Here is an 18,046-nt window from a genome sequence, read left to right as displayed (position 1 = left end):
TTGCCCAAGAGTCTTGGGAAAAGAAGGGGAAAAAAAAGAACTTTGCAGACAATTATTTCTCTTCTGAAGTTCTCTGCCTACACTCTCTAAAATAACAGCACCACCTCACACTACTCATACATTACCTGTAATTTTTTAGAACAGTTTGGAGGGCGAAATAGAAGTCAGAGGAGAGAAACATGTAAATAAATGGAGCCAAGGATGTAACTGAGGGACAAAAGATGTGAGATAATTCATATGAGATTAAAAGACACAAGTCTGAGAGGAAAGACTGTAGGTAGTCTATGAAGAAAACACATTTTAATGTGTTAAAGTCTAAGACTGACATCATTTAAAGAGGCAATAAGGAATTTTACACTGGCATAAAGACAGAGCGTTGCAGGGAATAGAATAAGACACAAATAGCAGTGTTCTTAGCCTTATCCTAACACATTTTTCTCTTGTCTATTCCTGAGCTGGAAAGGTTTGAATCCCACCATGTCTATGAAGAGATGACCTTAACAGGACATATTCTAGAAATGACACTTTTATATATTTAATTTCTTTATATATTTCACAAAGGAATTTGACATGTTTTGGAGCAGGCAGAAACATCATCTGTTTGAGGAGAATGTTCATCCTATGGTTCCCATATGAATGCTTTTTACAATCAATCTTTTCTGCAGAACAGCTGTGTGTTTTATTTTCAGTTTTAGCAGAATGAAGAGGAGAAGGTGAGGGATAGGAAACACAAGCAAAGTCCAAAAGTTACAGAATGCATTTGACTTAAGACACCTCTGACTTCTGCATTTTCCTTTTGACTAGCTCTAGACAGCACTAGATACATGCACTTATGTTCAGAGTTCCCATTCACTGAGCTTACTCTCCCTGTGCCCTGTAAAACAAAGCAAGGCACTTCACATAGGAATCCATTCTAGGAAGTAGCCACTTACTGATAGAGTATATTCACAGTTAACATTTTGGTATCTAAATCCAATAGGGGGATTTTTTTCTCATCTCTGGGCTTGAGTTTCCCTATAAATAAAAGAAATAACAGTATTTTCATATCGAAAAGCATAAGAAGTTAAAGACAGAGAAACTTGGGAGCATTGTGATAGGTAATGTATTGTTAACGTTTTACAACATAAAAGACTTGTTTAAAGTTGTGTGCTTGACCTCTACTTAATTCCTAGACTTTGGGCTGGTAAGACTGTTGCATTGCCCATCCAGTCAGTTTTCAACTAGGAGCTAAGCATAGCCAAATTAACAGGATGTATCTATACTGCCAAATAGCATGGCCCCCAGCTCACTCCCTGGTCCTGAATGCTTATATTTCATACATATTTGTTCCTTACTAGGTTCTACTGGGATCAATAAAACAAAAATGGATGAAACACCTAGATGCAGCATTCACTTCAGGGTCCACTCCTCATTGGCAGACTGAGACTGGCATACTGAGAACACAGCATGATTGATTCCTTCCATCCTGCAGTAATTTTGAAAAGGATTTTAGCAGGCTTTCTAAACTAGGGCACCTCTACACAATTTTAAGCATCCAAACCCTGATATAAAACCACCATTCTGTTTGTGACACAGGCCTTACATTCCATTAACTCTGAACAAGTGCATACATAATAATTACATTGCAGGACCATGAGTCACTTTTTGCCACCAGATCTGGAACGACTAAGGACCATTCCCTGGACATATGCATCTGTTCCCCTTCACCACTTCTAAGGTGAGATCAGTATCTAGAGTCAAACAACTTAATTTAAACCACTATGATGTGGCACAACGGAGGAACAGTCACAGTCAGATGCTGGTTCCAGTGACAAGCAAAAGTTGATAACATCACATGCCAGCTGAGATCAGAAAGTCTTCTCCTTTCTGCTATTATTAGTAGATGGCAGTCAGTAAAGCCAACTCCTAACTGAAGCAACTTCCAAACTGTGCAAACTCAAAGAAATGAGTAATGTTGGTTAATAGTGCCTACCACAGTCTATACAGCCTGTGACAGGGTCTTACCAATGTTAGAAATCTGTAGACAGCTAAGCCCCATGGGCAAACCAAAGTAATTCTGATTAAATGTTTCAGAAAACAAGAAAATCCAATTTCCCAAGAATAGGAGGATGGAAGGAAGCAGTTGGGAAGGTACTATAGTATATTTTCTTAGAGAAATGGGAGATACAGGTTTAATGTGAAGATATGAATAAACTTAATAAAGCAAAAATAATTATTTATTTTTGGCTGCAACATATGTGTTGATTATTCAGAGACAGATACATTTTCCTATAAAACAAACTAGATGGAATACCACAGTATAAGTAAAATACACATAGGCCCAAATCAAAATACTGCTACCTATATAAACAATTACATGAAATTACATTAAAAATGTATTCTATTACAGTTTATTTCACTCATGTATCACTCTAGTGGTTTTTTAGTTGTCTAACAGTAAAAAGGAAAAACACAACTTATTAGACTGTCTTTAAGATATTGGATATGAAACTGCAAAGATTAAAGAAAAGCAAATACATAGAATATTGAGGATCTTATAATAAACATACTACACACTCAGGCAATTCCTCTGTAAACACACACATGCACAAACCCCTATTTTTCAGATGGACAGATCTCTAAAAAAGCCTGAGTTATTTCAGTGAGTAGTACTGAAGACAGACTGTATGAAAAAGACATAAAGAACTGAAACAGAATTCATTTAATAGCTATTTGCATGATAAACAACAATGTGTGGTAAATTTAAAACCTATACCATGACTGTGACAACACAAATGATTTCCAATAAGAAGTAAAGGATTTTTCTTCATGTTCTGTTTCAGCTTTTTTTTTTTAACTTAAATTCTACTTATGATCCAGATGGGTATTGGATGAGATGAGCTCTGTGTATTGTGCATACTTTCATGGGCATTATAAGCCCTAATTAATCAAGGTTTATGAAGTAATGAGAGGTCTACAGTGAAAGAAAACTTTAGAAATTAAAGTACTGTTGGTGATAAGGGTAGTTTTGCATGAAGGTCCAACTGCTGCTCACAACTCCTCTGTGTACAGAGCAGAGTTGTATGTGATTCTCTCATCCAGTGTTTCTGATGAAACAATGAAGTACTAGCTCTCACAATCTCACCATCATCTACAAACCAGTACATCACTGCACAACACAAATATCTACTTTTTGGTTTAGTTATCATTTGTAAGCTTGTGAAATTGCAAAATTGTTTTGGTGTAACCTTTTCAAATATCTTTTAGTTATCTTTCTGTTACATTTACTCTTTTTCTGAAGTTAAGCATATTACATTTCCTTGTTAATGACTTGTGAATGAAGAATTTTGCATAAAGCTGATTGTCATTCTCATATTTTTTTGCACAGTTGACTGAAAACTAATCATATAGCAAAGCCACTGCATAAAAAAGAATGAATGTATTGCAATATTGTTTGTAACATAATGTTTTAAGTCAAATGCAGAAATATGTCTTCCAAAGATGTTAAGTATTTTTGGACAACTTACGTGAAATCAGATAAATTTCATGATGAATGTCTAAGACTATGAGAGCAATGTATTCATTTCAGTTAAGTATAAATGCAGGAATTTTGGTATAATCAAAGTGAAAATTGCTTCAGAAACAGATACAAATGCCTAAAAATTTAACCCTTGCTCCAGACCCCACCTTTTTATTCAATGTAGGCATTTCCACTGTAAAGGTACTTTTTTTTTCTCATAGCTAGATGATTCAGTATTTAAAGCCATGAAAAAGGGTAGGAGTTTTACATTTATTGTAACAAAATTTCTACTTTTTTTTTCCCTGTAAGGCTGTCTGCTGTTTCTACTATTAATAAAGCTGTTGCTGAGGGGTACTGTAACCATTTTGTTCAAGATTTAGAGATGCTGCTATGAGTAGGTGCAAAATGATGACCTTGATCTAGTGATCTGCAACATTATATTTTGAACTGAAAAGATGGTTACTTAAGTGGAACGAATGTGACCTAAATAGGTTACTGACGCATACTTCAGGGAGAATCTCTTGCTAAAGAAAGAGCTCTACAGAAAACAGGGTAGCAGTTAACTACTCTTCTCTTTAGTTACACTGTTAGAAATTCCTTTAAGCATTCAAAAAATCTGCAACTTGTACACAATAATTCTTATATTCTTGAGTGAAAAAAAATTTAAAATGTCATAAGGATTTGACATAAAATGACATGAACAAATATCAGAAAACCTTTGGGAGTATTTGATTATTCAACATGATCAGCATTCTCTAAAACTAGTACAAGTTTTTTTCCACTAATGTTTATATTTTAGAGTATCAGAAATTACAGCTTTTTGACAGTGATTTTAGGTGAATCCTTTAGTGTTGAGTATTTTGTTTTATAATGTAGTGTTATGTTTTATAACATAAAACATTTAAATTTTATGTTTTTATCTAGTCTAAAACTTACAAAAGTCCCTTTTATTAACAATTTATATCATGCAGTATGCTAGTCTACCTTTGCTCACCAACAAAACATGCCTCTTCTTTAAAAGTTCTGTTCCTACTGAAAATTGTGCAAATATGGTGTTAACATTAAAAATAAAAGTTCTACGTGTGTACAGCAGCAAATGCTGGAGCAACTGCCTCCTGCAGGAGCAGTGTGCACTCAGTGGAGCATGGAGTATTGCATTTTATCTACGGCATGACCGATACTGATCTTAAACACATAGTTCGTCTGATTGCCAGTTAATTATGTATCATAAGTAAACCAGTAAGCTGCTTGGATCATGATTTGGTTTAAACGGTGTGAACTGGGAAGTTTGGTGCTGCAATTGCACCAATTTCCCATTACCCCAAATGTTCTTTTATTATTTATCATTATAGCTGTACAGATGCTCACCCACACTGCTTAGCTGTTGGCCCAGTTCCTGGGAGATTCTGTTTTGCTGCAATTGCTTCCCTCTAAGGTAAACCTGTTGTAAAGAGTGCTATCCCTGACTTTCATGGATAGGAGCCAGCTAATCCCCAGTATCCACTGGGCACTGTATGGTGCCTTCTGTAGTCCAAAGAGATCAATGTTTTTGTTTATTTGGTTTTCCCATTCAGAGTGTTAAAAATAAGGTGAGAGCTGTACTGAAGTTTACTTGGATGTTTTTATGCCTGAAATTACAGCCTTTTGGAGCATTTCCTAGAATTTGGCATGGAGATTTATGAGGTGGCAGAAGGTGCAAGATAGAGCTGGAGGACTGCACAGGGCAGGACATGCCATCATTTTTGAAGTCTTATCCACACTGACTATTGAGTGTGGTTCCAGCAGTGAACTGTCTCCAGAACAACATCCAGGATTTGTGCTGAAAGAAGCTATTTGGTTTACTCCAAAGCCAGTCCCAGTAGTTACAACCATTAATGGAACTTGGGTGATTAGGGAACATAAATTGGTTAGTATATGGAAAAGGCTAAGCTTTCTGACAGTATAAAGATTCTCTAAATTGCCTCGCTGTCATGCATATGTCTTCTCTAGATCATATACTACATTTCCTTTTTTTCCCATGTACTTTAATTACTGATAAAATATCTGCACTGGAAATGTCAGAAAATAGAGTGAGACGCAGGAAAGTAATGAGGAGGGACACAGGGGTGTTCTTGGGAGAATAATCCTTCAAATATTCCCATGAAGGCAGCAGCCTCTTGCGCTGTCTTATTGACCCCATAGATTGTACCAACAGATGTGAATACCAGGGCAACAGATTAGGAAGCTGAGGTATTTATGGGATGATGAAATTTATCTTCTTTGTGATGATTTTGGCTCTTCCCTTATATTTGAAACCATGGAGGTTTTTCTCTTCATTTCAAACTGTATCTGAATCAGCAATTTCAGAAGGTAACTACACTGAAAAAATGCCAGATATTAAGTGATGTAAAATAAGTACTGAAAAGCTGCCAAATGATGTTACAATCTGGATTTTTTTTTCTATTCAGAAATGCACAGGTAAATCAAAGTACTATAACTGCAAATTGGACTATGAGGCTGAATGTTCTGGAACGTATTGAAATGCACAGGAGTGAAAAGAAGCAAATAATAAAGTTATTACTTATAAGAACTGGATGAGAAGAGAATTCTAGTGTGTTTTATACATTTAATTATCTCATTAATCATTAGTCAGTGTATTTCAAATTCCTTTGGTGAAATAATTAACCAAGCTCCACCTTTATTCTACAATTATGCTATCATGTTACAGAATCACAGAACAGTTGAGGTTCGAAGGGACCTCTGAACGTCACCTGGTTCAACCCCCTGCTCAAACAGCCACCTACAGCCGGTTGCCCAGGATCTTGTCTAGAGAGTTTTTTAATATCTCCAATGTGTCTGTGCAGGGTCACTGGCCCAGTCACCCTCAGAGTAAAAAAATGTTTCCTGATGTTCAGAGGAAAAACCTTCTCTTTCAATTTGTGCCCATTACCTCTGGTCCTGTCACTGAGCACCACTAAAAAGAATGTGTTTCTGTTCTCTATGCACCCTCCTTTTAGGTATTTATATACATTGATGAGATGTCCCCTGAGCCTTCTCTTCTCTGGGCCAAACAGTCCCAGCTATCTCAGCCTTTCCTCATAGTAGAGTTGCTACAGTCCCTTCATCACATTTGCAGCCCCATTGGAGTTTCTAGCAGCTCCCTATCTCTCTTATACTGGTGAGCCCAGAACTGCACACATTACTCCAGGTTTGGCCTCATCAGTGCTGAGCAAAGGGGAAGGATCACATCCCTTGACCTGCTGGCAATACTTTGTCTAATGCAGCCCAGGATACCATTTGCTGTCTTTGTTGCAAGGGCATAATGCTGTCTCCTCTTCATCTTGGTGTCCACCAGGAACCACAGAAATCACAAAATGATTGAGTTTGGAAGGGACCCCCAGAGGTCATCTTGTCCAATTACTAACTCAAGCAGAGTCACCTACTTGTCAGTGCTCAAACCCATGCCCTTAATTTACCAGTGCACAGGGATCCTTGGGAAGGTCCTGACTCTTCCATCTTTAAGGGCTGAATCACCTTTGTAGCTTCTATTCACCTGAACTGTCTGATACAGTGGATGGCTTGCAGCTCTTGGCACATGAACACAATTCAGAGGGACAAAAAGGAGGTTGGCCAGAGCTGGTGAACCCTGCTTTGGTTGGAAGTATATGGGATACACATAAACAGTTCTCCAAAAATGCAGTTAAATACCTCTAAATATCCCATGAGAACTGCATGCCTGAATCAGTACTAATGCTCATCCTAAAGGTATCTAGTGACCCGTGCAAACCTCTCTATAATAGGTAATGAAATGCATGCAAGATAGCTAAGGCCATGACCATCTTTGTGGGGTTTCTTAAAGACTGGAAATTAAGTCAGATCTGTTAAAGGACTGACAAGAATTTCTAGTGAGATCTGACCAGACTGGAAGAGATTTAAGTGTTTTGGTGACTGAAAAGAGAAGGGATAGAGGGATCATTTCAACTTAATTGGAATAAAGATGCAAAACCACACAAAGAATGTATTTCTGTATCAGAAATAGTGTGGCCAGCAGGAGTAGGGAAATGATTGTGCCCCTGTACTCGGCACTGGTGAGGCTGCACCTTGAATCTTGTGTTCAGTTTTGGACCCCTCACTACAAGAAGAATGCTGAGGTGCTCAGGCGTGTCCAGAGAAGGGCAACGAAGCTGGTGAAGCGTCTAGAGCACAAGTCTTATGAGGAGCGGCTGAGGGACCTGGGATTGTTTAGCCTGGATAAGAGGAGGCTGAGGGGTCACATTTTCACTCTCTACAACTGCCTGAAAGGGAGTTGTGGCGACGAGGGTGTTGGTCTCTTCTGCCAAGTAACTAGTGACAGAATGAGAGGAAATGGCCTCAAGCTGCGCCAGGGGAGGTTAAGACTAGATATTAAGAAAAATTTCTTTCCTGAGAGAGTGGCCAAACATTGGAACAGGTTGCCCAGGGCCATGCTCGAGTCCCCATCACTGGTGGTGTTCAAAAAACATGTAGACATGGCACTTTAGGACATGGTTTAGTGGGCATGGTGGTGTTGAATTGATGGTTGGACTTGATCTTAAAGGTCTTTTCCAACCTTAATGATTCTGTGATAAAGAATGATCTTAAAAGCCTTGCACAGAGAATATTCTGTGATCTTACATCTCTAATGTCCACTAGTTATGGGTCCTGAGTGTGGTGTTTCAAGCCAGAATGCATCATTATTATTTTGACTCTCTGATAGCAGAATTTAAGTCAGTAATTCCAAGAATATGCAAATACATGTCCTCTATGTACTTCACTCAGTAGAACAGGCAAAACATCACCCAATGGCTCTGCAAATAGGGGTATTTTGCCCAACATTTTTCCTGAAAACTACACAGGAAAAGACCATTTATTTAGTCTTGATTTAGCCCCAGCCACCAAAGAGATGCATTGAATTGTGTTAACAGAGAGGTAGTCACCTCACAGGCTTCCACGTGCCGTGGGGAAAATCCACTGGGAATGCCTCTACAGTGAGTATCAAGGCAAATGCTTCTCAGTGCCTTCAAGAGAAACCAAAAGCAAATGAAAACAGAGAAAAATAATCCCCTCATGTCTCCCTCTGCAAATGCAGTAGATGCTTTAAAATTCACCAGGCAAGGTCTGCCATGTAGCAGACAGTGGGATGGAGAGGGTGGCTGCTCTCTACAACTTCCTCTGCTCCCTAGGCCTGCTACCAGGGACCACATCTGCATGTGCAGTTTGGGCATTTCCATATATCTGAACAATTGTTATGCAGGTCTTTGGTATAGGGGGCAAAAGGACCCCAGATCCTTTTCTGCCATGCTGCTTTCCAGCTGGTTGACCCTCAGCACATACTGGTGCGTGGGGCCATTCCTCTCCAGGTGCAGGACTTTGCACTTCCCCATGTACAACTTCATGAGGTTATTTAATGTTATTTAATAAATTATGATTTCTCTCTCCAGAATGTTGTGTTGCCAGCTAAATATAACATGTATATATTTCTCTAGGAATTTAAACAGTACATTTCTATTGCAGTTTATTATTGTGTGAATCAAACTAAATATACTCTCTTTGCAGTTTTTCAAACATATATCTAATGATAAACTCTTGGAATATATTAAACTGACTGAAAATATTAATTTCTGCAATAGATAAACTAAGTCTCCTAAAACCAGTTGTCTTGTTGTCTTGTTTTTGTTTTAAGGAGCCAGTAGTGGATTTATTTTTTTTTTTTTACAAACAGGTAACTTCTGTTACATTTAAGCAATCTAAAGGGAAAAGTAAGTTTTGATGCACATTTGCAATATAGAGACTGAAAAATTCAGTTATTCATTCTGCACAGCCTGCCTACCTCTTACTTTGGTATTCTAATTTTCTCAGGAAAACCCACCATGATGACAACCTTATTACTATTCTAGTTTGATGACTCTGATGAGAGATACTTTGTTGTTGTTGTTCTTGTTTATATATTCCATTATTCTTTTCCTGTTGGATCTTCCAAAAAAGGTAAAAAAAGGAAAACAGAAGTGATCATTGGTACACAGTGTTGATCCAAAGCTAATGGAATATTACTTTTTTATTAGAGGACTTTACAATTAAGGTAAATTGTGCTATAATTGTTTCCTATTGCTATCTAGAGAATGGGTGGGAAAACACTGAATTATATCAACATATTTTTATGTGTTTTTTTTTTTTTTTTAATGTTTATTCTTTCTGAAAAAATGGACTCTGGAATGTATAAGAAAGAATACTAAAATATATTACATGGAGCTGAGTAAACATCACATTACAATCATCTATCTCAGTAAAGTCACTCGTGATATTTGAAAACACTGGAATTGCATGGCTGAGACAGAACTGTTACTTAAATAGAGCAGGCAAGTTTTAGGAGAACAGCTGTAGATATCTGAATAAAAGTGGTAGGCAGACAGCTGCTTGGAATGTCAGAGGCATAATTTATTTTGGTTTATCATCCTCCTGAGGTATTTTAAGGCTGTGACTACATGATTCTTTAATTTAATATAACAAATGTCCTCATGGAAAACATATAGGTTAAAAAAAAATCTAGCACTAAAGACAGAAGAAACTCATACAAAGGACTGGTGAGGACAGCTATATGACATCAGTAAAAAGAGTAGGATTGCAAAAGGGACAGTCCATTTCTCACTTCGCAGTTCATCTTTTGTGAACATCTACTTATTTCATGAGTAATAACAGCATGTTTATGTTCCTGCTTTGCACCGGCTGCTCCTTGGAGTCAGACCACGGCTGTGGATGTCCCTGGTCTGTGATATCAGCTACTGGAACCAGTGGGTCATTAACCTCCAGCCACCGGGGCTGCATCCCAAAAACCAGCTATGGGGGGGACCAGTGTGAGTGAGGAAGGCAGAAGGGCTGTGCCGGTGTTTGGGGGATCTGCAAATGTGTGTGTGCTTGTGAACCTGGGAAGTGTGGTGTGTGTGCTGTGTTTGTGACCTTCTGCCTCTGCCAGCCCAAGCTTAATTTTGCTAGTGGTTGAACCTGCTAATGGGAAAGTGGCAAATGCATCCCTCAGCCTGAGCAGAGACCCCAGGTCCCCGGGGGCACCATGCTGGGCTCCAGTAGTGGGGCAGGAGGGTCCTGGGCTGGGGCAGCTGGATCCATTGGCCATTCCTAACTGTCCTTAACAGTTTGTAAGCAAGAGATTATTCTACTTGTATTCTAATACCTGAATAGGAATAAGAAAATGTACCAAGTTGTTATTTAAAAAAAAAAGGCATAACAAAAATATATTATGAAGACAATCTATCATTAAATGCAGGAAACCCTGACATGAATTAATTTGCATGTTGGATTAAGGAATAGCTTAAGCACAACAGATAGAGTGGGGTATTTTACCATCCTACAGCCTCAAACTTTCAAGAGAACACCTCAGCAATTCATATTACTTATATGCATGAGTATATATACACATACATCTATGTATACTTACAAAACATGCATATTTATATAAATGTTTTCAAAAGGCACACCAGGGAGAAATATTCTGCAATAAACACATTAGAACTTTTTTCTTTTTTTTAAAAAGAATATACTTTGCCTTCTTAAGTAGGTTTTGCTGTTTGTGTATTACACAAATACAAGGACTACAAGCACTCACATTCTGAAAATTAAACTGTTACTGTACATTGTACATTTTGAATGAAAAATGCAAGTAAGATGAAAAGATGTTTTGTCAAGATAGTTATGTATATCAAATGAATACCTAATGAATGCTGTAAAATGTTTTATATATATGAAGACAAAGTGGTTTGTAGTAATTTCTACAACTTGCAAAATGCCAAGAAAAAATCTTGATGGATTTTGCGCTTTTTTTTTTTAACAAATTCCCATTAAACTGAAGATGGAAGAGATAGATAGATAGATAGATAGATAGATTTTTAAGTTATAGACATCTCAGACATATATCTTAGAAAGTAAGAATTACCTAAGAGGAAAAACATTATCTTTCCCTATTTCTGCCTTGATTTACAGTATTTATAATAAGTTGCCCAATATTTCTTCTTGTATTTAAAAAGTATGCCTATAAGTGAATGAAAAATAAAAAATTAAAGTAAATAAGGTTTAAGTGAAGTGTGCTTTAAGAAATATCTTGCTAGAAACTAAAAAAAGTCCCAGAAAAACAAAGACTTCGAAGTTCACTAGCGCAAAAGATTAAATTCATGTAGTCACGTTAGATGCCATTCCTGTGAAATAATGATACAGAAGTAATTAACCACATTTAACAAACAATATTTTTAAAGAAAAAAGGATTATTACAAATGATTGAAAACCATTAAAGAAAAGGCAAAATATGGAGTTTAAGGAACAATCTCTGGAGACCTCACAATTTCACATTTCAAAAGATTAATCTTTTAATATATCTGTGGTGATATCAAATATCTTTCTAAAAAATATCTAAATAATAATGAAAGGATTTTTAATATTGCTTGATATAGACTGCTGATGCACCTCACCTATTTACAATCAGAGCAATTTTTGTCATAGGTTTTATATCTAATCAGTAGATTAACGAAAACCAGATATTTAATATCAGTGTTTCAGTAAATCCACTGTTCCCTTTTTTTGTTAATGACCTGTCATATTTTTATGGAAGAGTTTCTTGCTCGTGTATTTTTCATTGCTTTTTCCTTTGTATTTACTTAAAGACTGTGATTCAGTAAATAATGAACTAATCTAGGACTTTAATGAACTAATCTAAGGCTACTCCACAAATGATATATACCAGTTTTTTTGTATCATGGTTACCCTGACACTTTGTTTTCTTTAGTTTTCTTTTTCTGCTGTTTCTCTTTATTCCTTATTATTCTACCTGTTAGGTAGTGAGACAAGTTAGAACACCTCATGAGAGATCAATCAGTATTCTGCCATCAATATAGCACTGCTCAATTATTTATACCAATCTGCTCTTGCTGTGCAAGCATATTTTCCTAATCGTAATTATTTATAGCACTATCTAACATAGACCATATATATCATGTTCTATCACATGGCTTTTGTTCTGCATTTGGGATTCCGAGAAGGCTGCAAGAAGTCAGTGTTTTACCATTCTTACAAATTGGTGTATGTCCACTTCTTGTATTTACTCATTTATTTCAGTATAGCATCCTCCTTTATATGTGCATCTAGACAGCTTTCTATACTACTAGATGATTAAATCCTGCTAATCGGAATATGGAAGTCAGTGTGACAATATAGATGGGTAAGGTGAATGGAACATTGTCAGAAGCATATAACTCTAATCTATTAATACATCTCGTTCTATTAATGTAAACTTACAGAGAAAATCTGTTTCTTATATGTGCCTTTCAAATTAAATGAATAAATAAGCAAAGATGTATGGAAAGAGAGTTTTAAATGAGGTATTGTACATTTAGGAAATTAAAATTACAAAATTATCTAAATTTGTTCCTTTTAATTCTATACAGTTAGTACTGTGATGCATTAACTTTTCATGACAGGCATAATTCCAATCACTGGTTGCTGGAGTTTAATTATCACCTCTTTTTTATGAAAAAGAATATAACTGTAGAAGAGATTTCAAAACAAATTTGATTTAGCATGCTAGGCTACTTTTTATGTGATGGGCCACATAACCTTTAAATACTTTCATAATACTACCACTTACCCACTGTTATATATGCTGGCTAATAAACTGCTAATTTGCTTAGCTCATCTAGTTCTTATATGTAATTGTTTCATATTTCGTGCATGGCTGCAGATCCTGAGTTATCAGGAACACACGTTACCTTGGCTGTAACAAAGTCTCCTATGCAGATGCTGTACTACCTACCAGGTCCCATCTCAAAGCAGTTTTTATGTGCTGTAAATGTATATAAGCCCTGGTACTTTAGTTTTCGGTCAGAGTTTGTATAGACAGAGGGCTGAACCTCTGTCATGCTGCATCCTCTCCTGCTGCTACAGAAATAAACTGCTTCTGCCTGACTTGAATCTGGAAAATAGGCTGCGTGTTGATGCTGCAAGTGGTGCTACACTCTGTGCTGTTTTCATAAATATTTCTGTATTTTATTTGCTATATGAACCAGGAACAGATCTGTATAGTAACCTGGAACAAATATAGCTGCACCTAAACTGAGTTTATGGTCATTTCCACTACCTGAATACTTAAAGTGTTCTCACCACTTGTCCTAAGTAAGAGAAAATTTGTATTTCAGGTATTTTATGATCCAAAGGCAATGTTCTATGCAAATCCATGCTTAACATTTAGCTACACAAACATCTATAAATGTTAAAAGGACAAAAATCATCTGCAGCTGTAATAAGAAAATATATGTATTGGTTCTTTTCTCAACATTTTTCTATTCTCTCAACATTTTTTTTACACAAGCACGGATGTCATACATCTTTCTCATTGGTGTAACTTTATGGGAGAAACATGCAACATCCTTTTACAGATGATATTGCCACAGCTGTTTAGTAAAACAACTGCAATGGCTACACCTAGAAAAAGAGTTGTAAAATACTGAAGGGCTAGTTTTATATTATACCTTTTTATAAGTACAGTTTATTTTATACTAGAACTAATGTTTCTGAAGGCATATTCTTCACTCTAAATATTGACATGAAAATGTAAGATACTGTGGAATTGTTAGTGAATTTCAAGAAAAAATAATAATATAAACCTTTCTGAGTATATAGGATTATAACACCGCTAGCTCTTAGTTCAAATAGTTTATTTCATTCCATTCAAGAAATCAGTGGATTAGACTTATCAGAAATAAAAGCACATCATCATAATTCTTATTCCCAATAAATAACAACCAAATTTTTTTTTTAAATTTTCCTTCCTATCTTCACAGTAGGATGGGGATAATTTCACCTTCCTTTAACTGCCAACAAAGTAGTTTATACTCATTGTCTAGTTTTTTTCTCTAGGTGATTGATAATTTTTTTGCATTGGAAGAACATGAATCAACCATTATATTTCAGACAACTACTTAAGGATGGAATACACTGCATATTAAACTGCCTTTTTACATTGATAGAAAAGGTGTGTGAATATTTTACTGAATTATAAATGAAACATAATTTCTAGAAAGCTAAAAACAAGGTAAATTAATCTCACTCTAGATTTTCTGTTAAAATTCTTTCTGGAAATAATTTTGAACAAAGGATGAACTCAAAAATCAGTTTCTTTCCAGTGTTGTATTCTTCCTTAAATACAGTAGATTTTCATTTGACCAAAAGTCTTGGCAGCATTTCTTGATTGATTTAGACACCCTCATGGCAGTCTTGGAATAGAAATTTTCACTATTTTCTAATAAAGAAAATGCAAAATAAAACTTTATTTATAAAGTAACAAATATCCTTTCATACCTTTGTTGTTATCCATTCCTCCAACAGCATAAAGTGTCCCAACTGTAGATTTTCTAGGCTTAGTTCTCGGACTCTGCATGAGAGTTCTTCTCTCTGGTAAAAGATGGTATTTCATGGCTTCCAGAATAAGCTTCTGGCATTCTAGGTCATCCTTAAAAAGCACATGGTTTTCTAGGTCAGCCAATATCTGTGAATGACATGATCATGAATCAAAAATGCTAGAAATTCCTAGAAAAACAATACCATGCAATGAGAGATCACAAAACGGATGTCATAACTATATCACTTCATTGTAGAATACAGGGGTTTGTAGGGCTATTTTTGTTAGAGGAGGGACAGGAAAGTAAATAATTAGTTAATTTTTAAAGTTAGATTCACTGTTTCACCATCCCTAAAGACTACGATTGCACTACTGAAGACATTCAAGAAAATTAAGTATTCTCTCATAGGCTACAGGATGACTTAACTTTAATAAGTTTAATAAGTTTCCAACGTAACAGTGAAAGGATCCCGAAGGCCCCTCTTTGCAAGAATCTTGAAGGCACAGTCACATAACATAACAAGATTCTACAGTATTTCATGTTATACTTTCCAGGAACATCTCTTATTTCTAAATCTGAAACAAAACAAAAAAATCCCAACAACAGGAACAAAAAAATCCCAACAACAGGAACAAAAAAACCCCCAAAGAAAACCAACAGAACTTGTTTATGCAAGTTTTGAATCTATTGCTTGTTAAGAATTTTTAAGGCAACATTAAGGATCCAGATAATGTAACTATCTTTGCAATTTGCATAAAAGCTGTAATCAGTACTTACCAAAACAGATGCTCATTCTCAAGGAAGAAGGCTACAAGTTGTAAATGTTAAGTATTGCATTCACTTGCTTATATGTACATATCTACTGGCTTTTGAGATGCTGTAAATCAGTCTCTAAGTTTTCAAGATGCCATTGGACTAAGCAACCCGGTTGGACTAGAGACCTCCTGAGGTCTACTCCCACCTGAACAATTCTGTGATTCTGCGATCTCACTGATGTCAGTCCGGAAGAGTACAACTATTATGCAGATTTTGTGTCATACCTGCTAGACTCATGCAGATGTCTCAGATACCCTAAGACATCAGAAGCCAATCAAACTGTTGATGTTTATGTTTAGGCAAGTGAGTATTACCTCCCTATATTCTGGCCACTGTATCAAATTTGAGCAAGTTTTAGTTGCATATGGCACCATGTCTGTACACTCTGGTAGACTTCTAGATCTCAGATAACATCTATCTGGGAGACCCAATCATTTTTAGAGAAACAGCTGGAGGGCAGGAAGCAAGAGAATTTAGTTCCCAGAGTTTATGAGGAGTTACCTCCTTCACAGACACATATATGCAAACATATGCAAACTGCATTTGCAGTTGCCTAAACACAGGCAGCTAGATTCCTTTTAAAGACTCTTGGCTATTTCATCTTCAATGGCTGCTGAAGAATGCATGAATGTCCTTTGTCAGTCTGTCAACCTTTTGCAGATAATATATGTCTTCTGAGACATCTAAAATGTTAATAAATTGTACATGTAAACAGCAGACTCCTGCTTCTGATTTTAGGTGTCAGTCATGAAATGAATCTATTCAGGTCCAAAAAAAGGCATTATACACTGCAGTATCTCAACTGGTGATCCAGAACTCTTATTTTACATGGCTGATGACTTAAAAGACAATAGACCTGCTTATTAAAAGAAGTGAATAAGGAGGTTCATCTAGCCTGACAAAATATGTCTCCAACTGTCGTCATAAGTCAACGTCTAGGTAGCAAGCTATAAGACTGTTTTCAAATATATACTAATTATCCTTAATATTCCCCCAATATCCAACTTTCATATCAAGGATGTTCTGAGGTGGATGTCTTTTCCATACATTTTTTAATTCTCAGGGACCTTATGAACTAGTTCAATCTTCCTTTGAACTCACGTTAATTTTTAAATCTACAATATGCTTTTACAACAAATTTGACCTATCACTAACTGTATATGAAGGTTTACCTCCTTCTATTTGTTTTGAACCCAGCTTCTGTTGCTTCATTTGTTTTTACTCAATTTGTTTCATTCATTTCTTCCATTCAGTGTCCCTTAATTCTTGTATTGAAAGTCAAAATTAATAACTGACCCCTGCCATACCAGGTTCCTTACAACATTCTGGACTTCAGTCATTTCTCCATTAGTTGACTCTTTTCTAGACTGAGGAACCTTAGCTTAGTTAAAGGTTGTTTTTTTTAAAAAAATAATTGTTATGTATTTATTATTATTGTTTGTCCTCCAGGTGCACTATGTTCAACTTATAGACATAAAAACTGTAGAAATTAAGTTGTTAGGAATTCTGAGTGGGTTAAATACTACTTACATCTTGTGCCTTGCAAATTAGAATATCCCCTTTAATATATGCACAAAAGCTATGTGGAAATGCAGAAAGATCACTATAACAGTAATAAGATTTGTGCTATTAATAATCATGGACTCTTTAGAATGAAGGAGGATTTCATTTGTCGTTAGTCTCTAACCTGCGTACTTGTAGTCAATGGGGAAGTTAGTATAACTGGAAAGTTTGAGTCTACTATTAAATTGCAGAGGAAACTCTTTAAGTTGAGGTGTCTGTGCATTGCAGTGGAAGACAGGTATTTCATTATTTTCTGTTCTAACAAAAAATCCACATATTTTAACTGAATGATTTAAAGATTTTTGTAATTATTATTTTTTATTTAATTAAAGCTAGATGCCTGAACTAGCAGGGCTATGAGCTGTCCTCCATGGGTTAATCATGAGTGAGAAAACTTGTGCATAGTTTGAGTCACACTGATGTTCAATGAAGTTCAAGGCAAAAATGGATGAAATCCCATATACTTTATTAAAACATTAGCCTCTAGTTAACAAAATTCATGGTTCTAAAATGTCTGTTGTGCACTAAAAACCTCTGCCACATTTCATCATGTGATGAAGACATGTCATGTAGACATCATGTTTGGCTCTGCTTGTCTTGCTGGATAACAGGTATGATAAAATACCCATATACTGATATCGTGAAAGAAAAAAACAGGTCCGGAATAGTAAAAAAGGAAGAGAGAGTGAGAAAGTAGAAGGAGATACAGAAAGGTACAAAAAGTCTTTACCACAAAGTAATTGAGCTGAGTTCAAGGAGAAGGAATAAGACAAAA

The 18,046-nt window shown here is 36.0% G+C and overlaps 1 protein-coding gene across 2 annotated transcripts in view; it reads right to left on the bottom strand.

Moving 5' to 3' along the window:
* The window catches only part of KLHL1 (kelch like family member 1), a gene marked incomplete at both ends in the record, with an annotated part of 258,931 nt that overhangs the window by 60,900 nt on the left and 179,985 nt on the right, over positions 1–18,046 (bottom strand). For both annotated transcript variants that reach the window (XM_082013897.1, XM_082013898.1), the window contains one exon: positions 14,852–15,038. In XM_082013897.1, the coding sequence (XP_081870023.1) occupies positions 14,852–15,038 (187 nt within the window). The remainder of the gene's footprint in view (positions 1–14,851; positions 15,039–18,046) is intronic.

This window comes from Phaethon aethereus (assembly GCF_964289735.1).
Source record: "Phaethon aethereus genome assembly, chromosome: 1".
Lineage (NCBI taxonomy): Eukaryota > Metazoa > Chordata > Aves > Phaethontiformes > Phaethontidae > Phaethon > Phaethon aethereus.
Note: the sequence above shows the minus strand (reverse complement) of the source record. Positions and strands in the feature narration are given on the sequence as shown.